Raw genomic sequence first — 12,585 nt, forward strand, 5'->3', positions numbered from 1 at the left:
TCTGTCCCAAATGGTTTTTTGCATTTTTTTCTCTAAATGCTTGAAGACATTGAGCGGATTTTTGGTATGGGAGCGTATCTTGATGAGTTAAAGTTCAAGTTTGCATTTTATTTTTTCGTTTCAATATTTAAGATCAAAGTACCGGTAGAGAAAATTAGTTGAATTTTCGTCTTGATTTGGATTATATTTTAGGTTAAAAGGCATAGACTAGTTATAATTTATTGGAAGTAATTTTCAATGCAAATCATTTTGTATTCTTCAAAATTGTTTCAGAGCGATTCTGCAATTTTTTACCTCAATGTTAGTATAATCATAGTATTGATTGTCATCTAACTGTGCTAACCAATGTGAAACATAGACTAATATGTATATAATTTTTAGCCCCAATGACTCTTTTGAAACGTAAAAAGTAAACAACAGCATTTTGACCAAAATTCGCAGAAATAAATCGACGTAAAAATTTCCAGATTCACGGTAATGTTGTTTTCACTAATATGAAGACGCCACCACTTGCCGATGGAGAGTTGGAAATTTTGACCTATATACTTAGGGTCATTGAGCAGTGGGGGAGGGGGGACCTTTTTCCTTTGACACGGGACCTCGGTTTGCAAAGGGCCGGTTTCCACGTCTCACAGTTGGATCCATAAAGATTGAGGGAAAAAATAATAAATGTCACACTAAAATTTTTTTTTTAATAAGAGTTCAAACTGACATATATGTTTATGTTTAATTAAGAAAAAACACAAGATCAATGAGTGCACTCTTAGGTGAATTAAGTAACCTGAAACTCATTACTATTAGGTTGATTTAACAAATTTTGAAAACCTCATTTCCCATGTTTCCTCCGACCCGACACGTAGCATTACGGCCTGCCTCCCTTTTTTCCAAACATAACTTGTCTTTGTTGGAAATGTTCATAGAAAGGCCGGTCCCCCTTTTTTAGCAGTATAGTCAAATAAGGGTAATGTAATACTGTATGAATAAAATTTGGTTCTGAAAGAGTTCGACCCCCCTCCCATCAACGAAATAGGATTACTAGTTGGTTTTCATTCGGGTAATTTGAATTTTTCTCTGTCTCTTTTCAATTTTCATGCAATGTCCCTGTTCCTTATCGGTTTAAGTTAGAAGTTATAGGACTAATAGTCTTTGAACTGGCATTGGGCAGGATTTTTTTTAATTTAAATACTTCATTGAAATTTTTATGCGTGGAAATTCCATTTTCATATTGTCAAGTCTGAATTCAGAATTATTCTCAACGAATTTTTCTTCAACATTTCAAAGTTGATTTCCTATATATGCAGTGTAGCCCCCAATCACAGAAGCTGGCATACCTATCAATTTGTCGAAAAAAAAAAAAGAATACATGATGATTTAAAAATTCCACGCGTTATTATTCTAGATATTTCTATTTACTGAAAACTTCTATAAAATTGAAAAGTATGCTTACTCATTTGCCCCCTCCCTCCCAAAAAAAAATCACGGGGAAGAGATAGTGTACTGGGCATGTGGGATGGAAAATTTTTAACACCTTATCATTACGTACCCCACATCCCCCCTAGGGTGCATGATTTGAATAAAACATTAATCTACTTTACCCTAGGATTTCTTTGCATTTAGTATTCACCGAAAACTAAAAACAGACTCAATAAAACTTTTGATTTTGTATTTCTGTTTCTGAGTCGTCTTTTAATTAAAAATGCCATGTTCATAATTATTTGAATTGAAAAAAAACATAAGAAAATGTAGTGTGATCATCAAAAGGTCATGACTAGATGACCTCATCAAAATAATCTCAGAAAATATTAATATATTCAATTGAAATCTTGACTATATAAGTATCAATGTTTTGAGGCCAGTACCATGTCATGTCCTTTCAAATATTCATTTCAGGTTTTGAGTGTGTAAATAAAGACAGGTATTTATATGTAACGGGAGAGGAGAAAATATATACTCCGGTCAGGTGCTCTACCAACTGAGCTATCTGGCCACCGGCGATCGAACCCGGCTGACCGCCACATTCCTCCCTCCTTAAAGGTCTTTGGCCCTCCAAAGACCCCAACCCAGGCTCATCCCTGGCAGGTCTTTCACCTGTCAAATCCTGGTCACGGCACCAAATCTGTAACAGGAAAGGAGAAAAGGGAATCGAACCCGGGACCCCTGCATCTCTAGTCAGGTGCTCTACCAACTGAGCTATCCAGGCCGATATCCACGGCCCTAACCATTACATATATATACATTAACATTCTGTTTCTCAATGGGCTAATATCTGTTATGGATAAAAGATGATGAATGAAAAATAAATATGATAAATATAATTCATCATGCCAACAGTTACGCATTTTATTGAAACATTTATCAATGAGACATTTCACAGTACTATACTACATACCTATTACACATGTGATTCAATATATTTTTTTATTCAAAAGTTTACAGTCACATTTAAATTAACATGATTGGTTTAAAATTACAGATGAAAGTACCCCATGATTAGAACAAATTGGGCATACTTGATAATACTTTGACTTCATATCTCTCTGTAATAAATAAATGTTCATTTTATACAAGAACAATATCTACAGAAATAAAACTCACAAGACTGGAATACAATATACTACACATTTAAATGTTAACGGCAATTTGCAAACAAGCAAACAATTATTGCACGAATCACAGATAACATATATTGAAGTTCTAATGCGAAAAACTTCACAATAACTTTCAGTATATACAGCAGTGTTATATGAAATTTAACAGCATGTGATCTGTTACAGTACAGTCCTATTCAATCTTGATACATGTACCTCATACTTCACATCCCAAATAAACAGAAAGTCATATAATGATTGTAATACACTGTATATACTAATCCTAAATCAATGAGGTACGTCTGTCCTTGTGGAATAACTTTGAAGCATGTGTACTGTAAACGTAATAACAGGGAATGCTCTTTTCAGAAAAACACAACATTCATTCAAGCAGAAGAATTCCCTAAGTTAGTCTATATATTAAAATTCAAGTGATAAAAAAACAGTACAGTCTTCATATTTATGAAGTTTGTTATATTTGTACATATACATTGTACATATCCACTATTTCACAAAAGTGTTTCCTTGACAGAAATATTCTTATGTATGTTTTTGTACAATTTTGTTCTTCGGTGTTGGTTCAGAACTATTTTTTATTTCCTTTCATGTCAAGTGATATTCTTTACAAAATATGGAATAAACACCTCCATTCAAGGATGAGGTCCACATATTTACATCATTAAATATTGAGGTCAACTGGAATATGGCGCCTCACATATCACAACAGGGAAATCCATGTGAAGTCTTGGAATGGGAAGTTTTACTTCACCCTGACAAAAGAAAATGAGATTAAATAAAACAAATGAACAATGTACTAGACTAAAACTAAAATGGCCCCGTTTTTTGGAGAGTTTTGCTCGAAATACTCATTACTGTAGACACTTTTTTTTTTTTTTTTGGATTAATTTAGTATGCTATGATGTACATGGACATACATTTGAAATTTTTTAAGGAAATTTGAATAGTACAGTATACTTAAAGTGCTTTAAAACATTCATGAATATCGCTAATACATAATAAAATGCATTGGATGGTACATTTGTGTATAAGGCTAATTCATGAATTGTGATTGCATTAAATTTTGAATACGCCAAATTAGGTACACATACAGTATCTTGCCGTCCATTAGGGCAATGTAAATAGCCAAAATTTTCAATGGTCTCAATTTCAAGGACTATTTACTAAGAATTATAAGGAAAGTTTGTGTGAAAAAGCAAAAGACATGGTAAGTAGTATTTTTTGAAAGCAGTTTGAAAAACAGAGAAATAAATTGCAAAACAGCACACTATTTTTGTGTGACATATACATTTTTTTTTTTTAAATGGGTGGCATTGTAGCTCTCTGGTTTGTCAATTCGGAGAGCTACAGTTCTGCAGCTAAGGGATCAGCCACAATTACCTTATTATTAAGAAAACAATGCATTAGACACTACCTCAGGTGTGAGATTCCGCCAGTGTTGTTCCATTACTGTGTGACCTCCTATATCTTTTTCTTCATAAAACTCATGAGCTAGGTCCCCATCTTCATCATAAAACCTTGACCTAAAATATATTGGAAATAATTTGACTTATTTTATACAATTCATGTTAAATCACCTCTGTTATATAACTCTGGGATACCAGAATTAATTTCTTTAGTTCTTGTTCTAAACTATGGTCAAAGCATTGAATACTCATAAAAATAATCCTGTATAAGACTATGAGTTATGTAAATATCACTGAAGTTTAACACGACTGGGAAATTCCATTTCTTTCAATAAACTGAATGGAGACAATATGGAAATTTGTATCATCTTTGCTAACCAAGGGTTTCTGAAGTGCTACTAGCTCCTCAAAAACCCTTTGCCTATCATGTTAAAAAAAAGTTGGATTTTTTTTTCCAAGTTGTGATTGGAATAGATCGACATTGTTCAACCAATCAGCAACTGCTTTTTTTGCAAGTGACAATATCTGCATTTGAGATAAATATTGACTCTTAAAATTAGGGAAAATAAAATGAAAGTAAACAATGATATGTAAGCTACCATGACATTTTATGAATAGATTTGGAGGTGTCATTCCAATATTTTGAGCAATATATGTGTAAAATATGTGATTAAGAATCTTATTTTTAAGATGTACATTTGCACTTTTAATAACAATATTATAAACATAAGATATATATTAACTCAATTACTCCTTGTTAATTTTTCTTTAAAAACTATAATTCTCAAAATACATATTTTATGTCTATTGACCCAATCTGTGCATACCAGGTAAGATTTGAGATCACATGACAAAAACGATCCCTTAATTCTTTTGGCAGCACCATAGGCCAAGGGTTTGTGAAGAGAGTAGTGTATCAGAAACCCTGACTAGCAAAGTTGTCAGTGTTGTGTACATATACATTTAATACATAAGATTAACTGGCAGAATTGGGAATAAGCAGCTTACATCATTTTCATCTGTAACATTTAATGTCAGACAATGAAATAGGAAAGGGGAACAATTCAACATGGCTGAACAATCTTGGAAATAAGTAAGAAACTTGAGATTTCTTTTAGTTTGGACAACCCCTCCTGTTCTTGCTTGTCAAACATTTTTCTGTGAAAAAAAACCTTTGTCATCCTAAAAAAAATTTATTCTGTCATGTGAAAGCATGATCTGACTCGACAATTTTTGACACCCCCCCCCCCTTCAAGAATCAAATGACCATCTTCTGAACAAGTAATCTATTCTTCTATTATCTTTATGTGTCCTTAAAATTATAGGCAAAAAAAAAAAAAAAAAAAAAAATTCAAATAAATATGAATTTCAAACAGCAAGTATTAGGAAATTGAAATTATTTGTCTTTCGGACCATACATTCACAGTATAGGTTTGAAAACAGTTCAGGGGGTTTGAAAACAAATTTCAAACTTAAATTTCAATCCAATGTTTTCTCAGATGTTCATGTCGAATTTTACCAGCCCATTTCATTTTCTGTCATTAAATGTTTGACAGGAGAGATGGAAACATAGGCGTCAGAACCAGGGGCGGGGAAGGGGACTTATTCCCCCCAACTTTTTTAAGCAAAGATAGACATCATATAGGCATTGAACATTGGAGCATAAGTTTAGCCCCCCCCCCCCCCCCCACTTTCAACAGACACATTGCATATAGATTAGGTCAGAAAAGGGCAAGTGGTACATGTAGAGTGTTTGGAAAAAAATTGGTACTGAAAAAAGTCCCCCCCCCCCCCCCCCCCCCTGAAACATTGGACAATGGGCACATTTCCATTTTTCTTTTTCTTCTTTTTGTTTTTGTTTTTGTTTTTTGTTTTTTTGCTTTTCAAGTTCTTTTGTAGGTCAGATTTTTTTTTAGCCCCCCCCCCCCCCCTTTCAATTTCCTTTCAAATGACACATTGCATATTTCCAATTTTGCCATATATTGGACTTAGTTTCTCATTTGATAGAAAGGATTCATTTACATGTGGCATACATGTATTAAATATTTTATGTAGCTTTTCACAAGAAATTTGGGAACACTTCTAGTATACCGGTCCCCATAAATATGGCGCTAAAATAGGTGCCGCCGAAGGCGGTGTACAACATATATAGACGATCGCGTGAGCGATTGGTACTGAAAAAAGAAGCCACAATCCCCCCCCCCCCCCCCCCAGTTTTTTAAATGAGAATTAAAAGATTTCGTAAAATAGGTTTTTTAGGAAGTAAATCTCCATCTTGCGTTGACAATGGGCACATTTTTTTTTTCTCATAAATTTCATGAGTTGCGTCTTATTGTTGTTTTTTAAAATTTTTTTTTTGTGCTTTTCAAGTTCTTTTGTAGGCTGAAAATCGTCATGTTTCAATAGAGTTGATTTACCCGAACTTTCATTTCTTAAACTTTCCTGTTCTTTGTAAAGCAAAAATTTCGTGAACTAAACCTCGACCCCCTCTTTCAATTTCCATAGTGCCTTTTGTAAGCAAAAATGACTCAAATGGCAAATGATGTAAGCTGCATATTTCCAATTTTGCCAGTTCAAGCATGTTCAAAATTGGACGAGATGTCATGGGCGATAACACGACTCTGAGATGCGAATTTTGTGTATTTCAATAAGAATTGCACAAACAGTTAAGTTATGAGACGAGGGTGTGATGATGACTTCGCAGGAAAAGGATTCGGGTGATATAGCAATGCGACTTGCTTAAGCGAATTTTGAAATTTACTGGAAAATTGGTCTTATCCTTTGGAAAATTCCTATAAATGAATAATAAAAGAATTTGTCCACTCAACCAACGATGGCGGTTCTTTCTTCTCGAATTTCCATGCTTTCTGATAGGCGTAACTGACCAAACTGACCGCGTGCTATCAGTAGCCGTGGAATCTGATATATTACTGACGTCATATTTGCAACCCACCACTCAATTTCTTGCAGTACTTGAATATATAGTCTCTTACAATCTGCTATATTAAATATACATAATGAAAAATTGTAATATGTTTTATATTACGATAACTAGTAATATTACGATTTGTCGTATTGGACTGGACTGATCAACGGCAAGGGAAATAACTGCTCATGCGCAATCGCGTGATTCTGGGGACCGGCATACTAGAAACTTCCCGAAATTTGTATTGTTCGATTGCTTAGATTCAATAGATTGACAAATATAAATAAATATACAAAGTAGTAGTGAAACATCATGACCTGAAAAAATTTCACTGAGGTTAAATAACGAAATATATAACCTATGGAAAAGAGCATTTTCGACCACTATATGATTACCCTTTTTTAGTGTATACAAAAGGTGTTATCGCCAAAGCAGAGGAAAGCCCTGGGCCTGTTTCACTATCATTGGTTGAACCAAACATTGAAGATACCGACTGTGACACTTTCCGTGCCATAGAAGATGTTTTTTGACCCATTTTTCTGGCATTTTAGGAGACGACAAGGCTACATCATGACTTTGGCCACCATTTTCCGGAAACGGAATATTTCTATCTATAAAATGCATTGGATATGGTTTCAATTCCGGAAAGCTCTTACTTGAAAATGTCAAAATTGGATACTTTGAAAACAATTTATTGTGCTTATTTATATTTCAAAAACCTATATGTTTTAGCAAAAAGAATATTTTAGAAATGAAATGATTGAAAGTTGATTTTTAAAGCATTAAGATCGTTTTTGATCGTGAAACCTCTTCGATACTATTTACCAATAAAATGACTACTCCCTTTTATTGATAGCAACAACCAATGAAAAGTAAGCTGTTGAGAAATATCAACAAAGCTATCCGGAGTTGTGTGTCAACTTGATTGAAGTTGTCTCATGTGATGGATAAAGTAAAAGAAGGTACAGCATGCATTATTCTGTTAATTTAAATAAAACTAATAATTTCTTAACCTTTCTCCATAACTTTCCTTTTGCTCTCCAAATTCACATATAAAGCTTACCTTTTTCCTGCAAGTTTTGCATATACCTGCAGTCATGCATCAATAATTGAAAAGAAATTACATATTAATGCAACAAGTGTTAATATTTGCAACATTCTGGGATGTAGTTAAGTAGATTGTTTGCTTGGCTGTATTCAGTTTCTTCTGCTCAATCTTTTTTTGGATTGTGCACATGCTCTGAGCACGTAGACCATAAATTCTTTGCTATACCTCCGATTAATGAATTTGTTCCTATATGTAGAGGCGGAGAGATACAGTGGGTATGTCCGGGAGAAGCTGGGTGACATCCTGTCGTCTGCTGTAGCAGACGTCGCTAAGGAGCGACCAGACGACCCGATAGATTACCTGGCCCATCGGTTGTACAGCACGGCGGTAGGTCACGATCAAAACATGTAGATAACACAGACCACCTAGAAGTATATCGATCCTCTGTCTAGACCCCAACTCTTTGAATTTAATTTTAAATTTATATCTTTTTCATATATTTGTAATAATCTAACAGTTATATACAGGTAAACTTGTTTCTGTAATAATTTAATTAACCCACAGTACTAGTATAATAATACTAAGAGTACCCCCTCCCCAAAATCGCAGACATTCATACTTTCAAACAAAATAAATTTGCAAAATGTATATATAAATGTTTTCTGAAATAATTTACACGTACAGTCATGAGTGGTGGGTCCAAGAATTTTGAAAAGGGGGGGGGGCAGATTTTGGAGATTTTGGGGGGGGGGGGGGGCATTGCACAACCACTTCAAAATTTTTTTTTTTTTTTATCAAATCTTATGTATATTTTGAACACAAAAGGGGCAGGCCCCTGCTCCCCTCTAAATTCGCCAGTAATGTACCTGCAAAGTGATATACCCGCACAAGCATATCTTGTATTAAAAACTACATATAGGTTAAAAAAATATTACAGAAACAAGTGTGCATGTAATCTAATCTTGATTTTGTAACGACGGAATTCGTCGTGCTTATCATTGTTTTAATTTTTATTTTATTTACTAGTATTTATTTGTTTATAAGAAATTAACAATTAAAATTTTTAACAGCGCAAGAAAATTTTAAAATTCTCTGGTAATACACATATCAATATTCAAGGTACATCTCTTTTAAATGCAGAAATACTTTTAATCTGCATTTGAAATTTTAAAAAAATTTAAAAAAAAAGTGATTAAATTATCTCGCAATTCTATTATTAATGTAATACATCGATAAAGTTTGTTTGATTTTTGTTTTCCGACATATTGAAATGTGTTTTCTCTTTCTTGGGAAACTCCTCAATGATTCCACACATTCTGGGGTTCAAGGACATCTCTATTTTTACAAAACTTAATCCCCTTCAGCACAATCTCCTCAGACTTTTGTCTCTGATAAGATATGCATGGTACTAGTACTTTTAGGGGGGTTATGATCGATTAGCTCAGAACTAACTTAACGTTTGCTTTACTTAATTTATCCTGTCTTTTTCCTGATTATTTTTTAATTTACTCAATTAAACTCTGAAAAAGATCAAAAAGGGATTACCAATACAGCTAGGTTTTTCCTTCACAACAGACGCAACGCAACACAGCAACATGTGCAGCAAGAACAGAAGCAACCTTTGCAAGACCAGCTCTTACAGTTCTGAAACCTAGACATGGCTACGGGACTCGTGTTACAAAGTCGAGACTTTCTAGATGCAGGCTAGAAAATGAAATGTCCCTGATTCAAGTGAAAAATGACAAGAAAACGGAGGAAAAAACAGAAATGAAGAATTCTTCAAATATCAATACGGAAAAATCCTCTCCAAAACAAACCACAAATTCTTATCAAAAATTGGGACTTAATGAAAGGGGACATTTACCGATACCAACTAAAGGAAACAATTCAACAGTGACAAACAGTGTACCGGGAATTGCAGGATCAGTGCTAAAGACACAAGAAGATGACGGCACTAAGTCACAAAATCACAGAGGACAGTTTTACACGACGGACGATGAAGGTTTTATTGAGGACTCGATGTCGTTTGGTAATCCCTCAAAACCCATGTTTGTTCACCAGTCTTTCAAACACGTTCTGCGAGACGTCCACTGTGATCTGTTTGACGATAACGATTTGACCTGAACAGAAAAATAAATATTGAAACAGCTTCTTGTTTATTTTAGTTTTGTTCCTATACATTGACCATAAGTTGTTTATTTCTCTATTCACATTCATGCACATTGAAAACGTTTATCGAGCAGTTTCTCCTTTTTTCGACAGTTATGTTTAAATATTTCATTTGCATCTATATATTATTTTTCCGTGAAGACACTGAAAGATGTGTTCGTAGATAACAACAGTAAACTTATTTTCCTGTGTCTTACCTACATCTTTACATACATGTACATATATAACACTTGTAATTAGTAAACTTTAAGGGGACATGCGAAGTTGGATATAACCCAGGCAGAAGCAAAGTACATGTACCTCCCTCATGCACTTTTTCCCAGACATAACGTTTAGAAACTATAGAAAATGTTCATTGAAAACCCCCCTACTTCCACTTTGTGTTTAACTGAAGTATAGTTAAATAAGGGCAATGTAGTATGTTTGAGTAAAAAAATGGTACTCAATCCACCCCTTCACGAAATAAGATTTTAGAGTTTCAAATGACATGATCTCTTTTTTTTCTCTGGTCGCGCCCCTTTCAAAAAGGATTCCTAGCTATACGTCACTGTAATCTACCTCAATAATGAAAAAAAAAATTAAACACGGAATTGAAGGTACCGTGGTATATCGCCTGTGCAGTTAATTATTATAGTTTGCAGTTAAAAGTTTTGCGTTACGTCACGATCTCTTTCGTCAGATGCATCCAGCGTAAACAGTTCACGTGATTGGTCAACTCAAATTATCAACATTGACATGGAAATAGTCTGTTGCATGAGCAACCAAACAGGGATAAGAAGAAAGTTCCAGTCGTAAAGCATGCAGTTAGGAAGCGTGTACAATTTTCCTTGAGCGCAGCTGTCAACTAGATCGTGACGTATTAACGTAAAACTTCACAGTTAACTGCAAACTATAGTATAAAAAGTTGACAAGCAAAAAAAAAAAAAAAAAAAAAAAAAAAAAAAGGAAAAAGTTAGTTGCCCAAAGTTATGGGGGGGGGGGGGGGGGGGGGGGGGGGGGGGGGGGGGGGGGGGAGAAACTTTTTCTCAGTGTCAACTACTTTTAGTACCAATTCTTATACTACACAATAAAATCAGCTTTCACTTAATCCTGATGAAGTGTCTGCATATTATAATATCCATCTCATTCCGTAACTTCTTAGCGATGTTGCAGACACAGTATTAAGAATACCATTTGAGCTACATGATATAAGATGTGGCATTGTTTGATAAAAATATATTTCTTTCTGAATATCTTTAAAGCAACATTTCATATGAGAAATCAGAGAGGGATTATGGACCTTAATTTGCTACGAGGTTGATGAATGAAATTGAGAGTCATAAGGTGGACTAAAGGTCAAGATGTAGTAATGATCACGATTTTGTGCATGCACATAAATCGGAAACATCTTTGGACCCAAACTTGATACAGAAGTAATAGACAACAACGATACTACAGGTCAAATTACAAGGTCATTGACAGAAAAAACAATGTTGACATTAAAACCATTTCTGTTCAACATTAGAAAATCAGCTTTGCAGAGTACTCTATTTTATTATACAAATTACTCCAGTTTTCTGGTTCATTTTTAGGGACCAGGCAAAATCTGTCACACTGATGGGACCGGTACAAACAGGCATGGGACAGTGAGTTAATTTTTTCATCGAAGAAGACAATGGTACAAAAACATTTTTAGCATTAAATAAGTATTCATGGGACACAAACTTTTTTTTTCAATGACTTACAGTACTTAACATGCTTAACCCAAGAGAAATAGTCATTTTATTTTTTAAAAAATCATATCGTTGAAACTAAATGAAGGATACAAACGGCAAAATAAATCTTTCAATAGAAAATATAACAGCAGATGAAAATGAACAAAAAACAACAACTTTTTTTCGATGTTTGAAATATATGTAGTCTGAGAGACTCCTGAGTTTTGTTCCAATTATCTCACCAACACCATTTAAAAAAAATGAATATCTTTCATCTCTTTACATTAAATATCACGTAAAATGTTATGATAATTATTTAAAATGCTTTGAACCAAGTACGGGTCCCCTAGGTTGCTTTAGAGACAACAACTTTTGAGATTATCCCCAAAATAGCAGAATAATAAATACGCCCTCAAAGTACTAGCTCTTCTATGAAAAAAGATATGAATGGTGGCATAATAACAATGCACAGTCGTGCTCCACTGCTTGTCAAATTAACATTTTGGATCCAGTCATGTAAACTCCGAAATTTTTAGTAAATGAAAATATTATCATGGTTGATCCAAGCATATTTTATTAGGTCAACCTAGGGTCCCGAAATGCCAATCGATATTCATACTATTTTCGGTTAATTATCATTCGTTGTCTTGCAAAATACTACACTCATAACACTGTAGATCGAATTACGCAGCACAGTAATTGTCAGTAAGTAGTGCAAATTTGCGTGTAAACTGTT

At 34.1% G+C, this 12,585-nt stretch overlaps 3 protein-coding genes across 4 annotated transcripts in view; 2 read left to right on the forward strand and 1 right to left on the reverse strand.

The window, feature by feature from the left end:
* LOC134240727 (tumor suppressor candidate 2-like) overlaps window positions 1-7,618 on the reverse strand; it is an 86,574-nt gene extending 78,956 nt beyond the window's left edge. The window contains exons 1-3 of one of the 2 annotated variants that reach the window (XR_009986508.1): window positions 7,334-7,618; window positions 4,021-4,129; window positions 2,805-3,358 (exon numbers count right to left, since the gene is read on the reverse strand). Coding sequence is in view for 1 of the 2 variants with exons in the window: in XM_062722792.1 (XP_062578776.1) it covers window positions 3,281-3,358; window positions 4,021-4,129; window positions 7,334-7,473 (327 nt within the window). In the remaining variant the exon portion in view is untranslated. Of the gene's footprint in view, window positions 1-2,315; window positions 3,359-4,020; window positions 4,130-7,333 lie in introns of those variants that run through there. The other variant, XM_062722792.1, reaches the window with a different exon arrangement.
* Window positions 7,619-7,707: 89 nt separating this feature from the next.
* On the forward strand, window positions 7,708-10,242 carry LOC134240726 (uncharacterized). Its single transcript, XM_062722791.1, has 3 exons — window positions 7,708-7,900; window positions 8,243-8,373; window positions 9,562-10,242. The coding sequence occupies exons 1-3, from the start codon at window positions 7,882-7,884 to the stop codon at window positions 10,108-10,110; spliced, it is 699 nt and encodes a 232-aa protein (XP_062578775.1). The 5' UTR covers window positions 7,708-7,881; the 3' UTR covers window positions 10,111-10,242.
* A 1,820-nt stretch (window positions 10,243-12,062) lies between these two features.
* LOC134240724 (uncharacterized) overlaps window positions 12,063-12,585 on the forward strand; it is a 28,629-nt gene continuing 28,106 nt past the window's right edge. The window contains exon 1 of the mRNA XM_062722786.1: window positions 12,063-12,554. The gene's annotated coding sequence lies outside the window, so the exon portion shown is untranslated. The remainder of the gene's footprint in view (window positions 12,555-12,585) is intronic.

The sequence above is a fragment of the Saccostrea cucullata genome, unplaced genomic scaffold (genome assembly GCF_032062105.1).
Source record: "Saccostrea cucullata isolate Sc308-1 unplaced genomic scaffold, CSIRO_AGI_Scuc_v1 ctg906, whole genome shotgun sequence".
Taxonomy (NCBI): Eukaryota; Metazoa; Mollusca; class Bivalvia; order Ostreida; family Ostreidae; genus Saccostrea; species Saccostrea cuccullata.

What these genes read in the sequence shown, in the direction of transcription:
- LOC134240726 (XM_062722791.1), top strand. An exon ending in ATCGGTTGTACAGCACGGCG is followed by an intron (nt 8,374 to 9,561) that starts GTAGGTCACGAT and finishes CCTTCACAACAG; the next exon opens with ACGCAACGCAACACAGCAAC.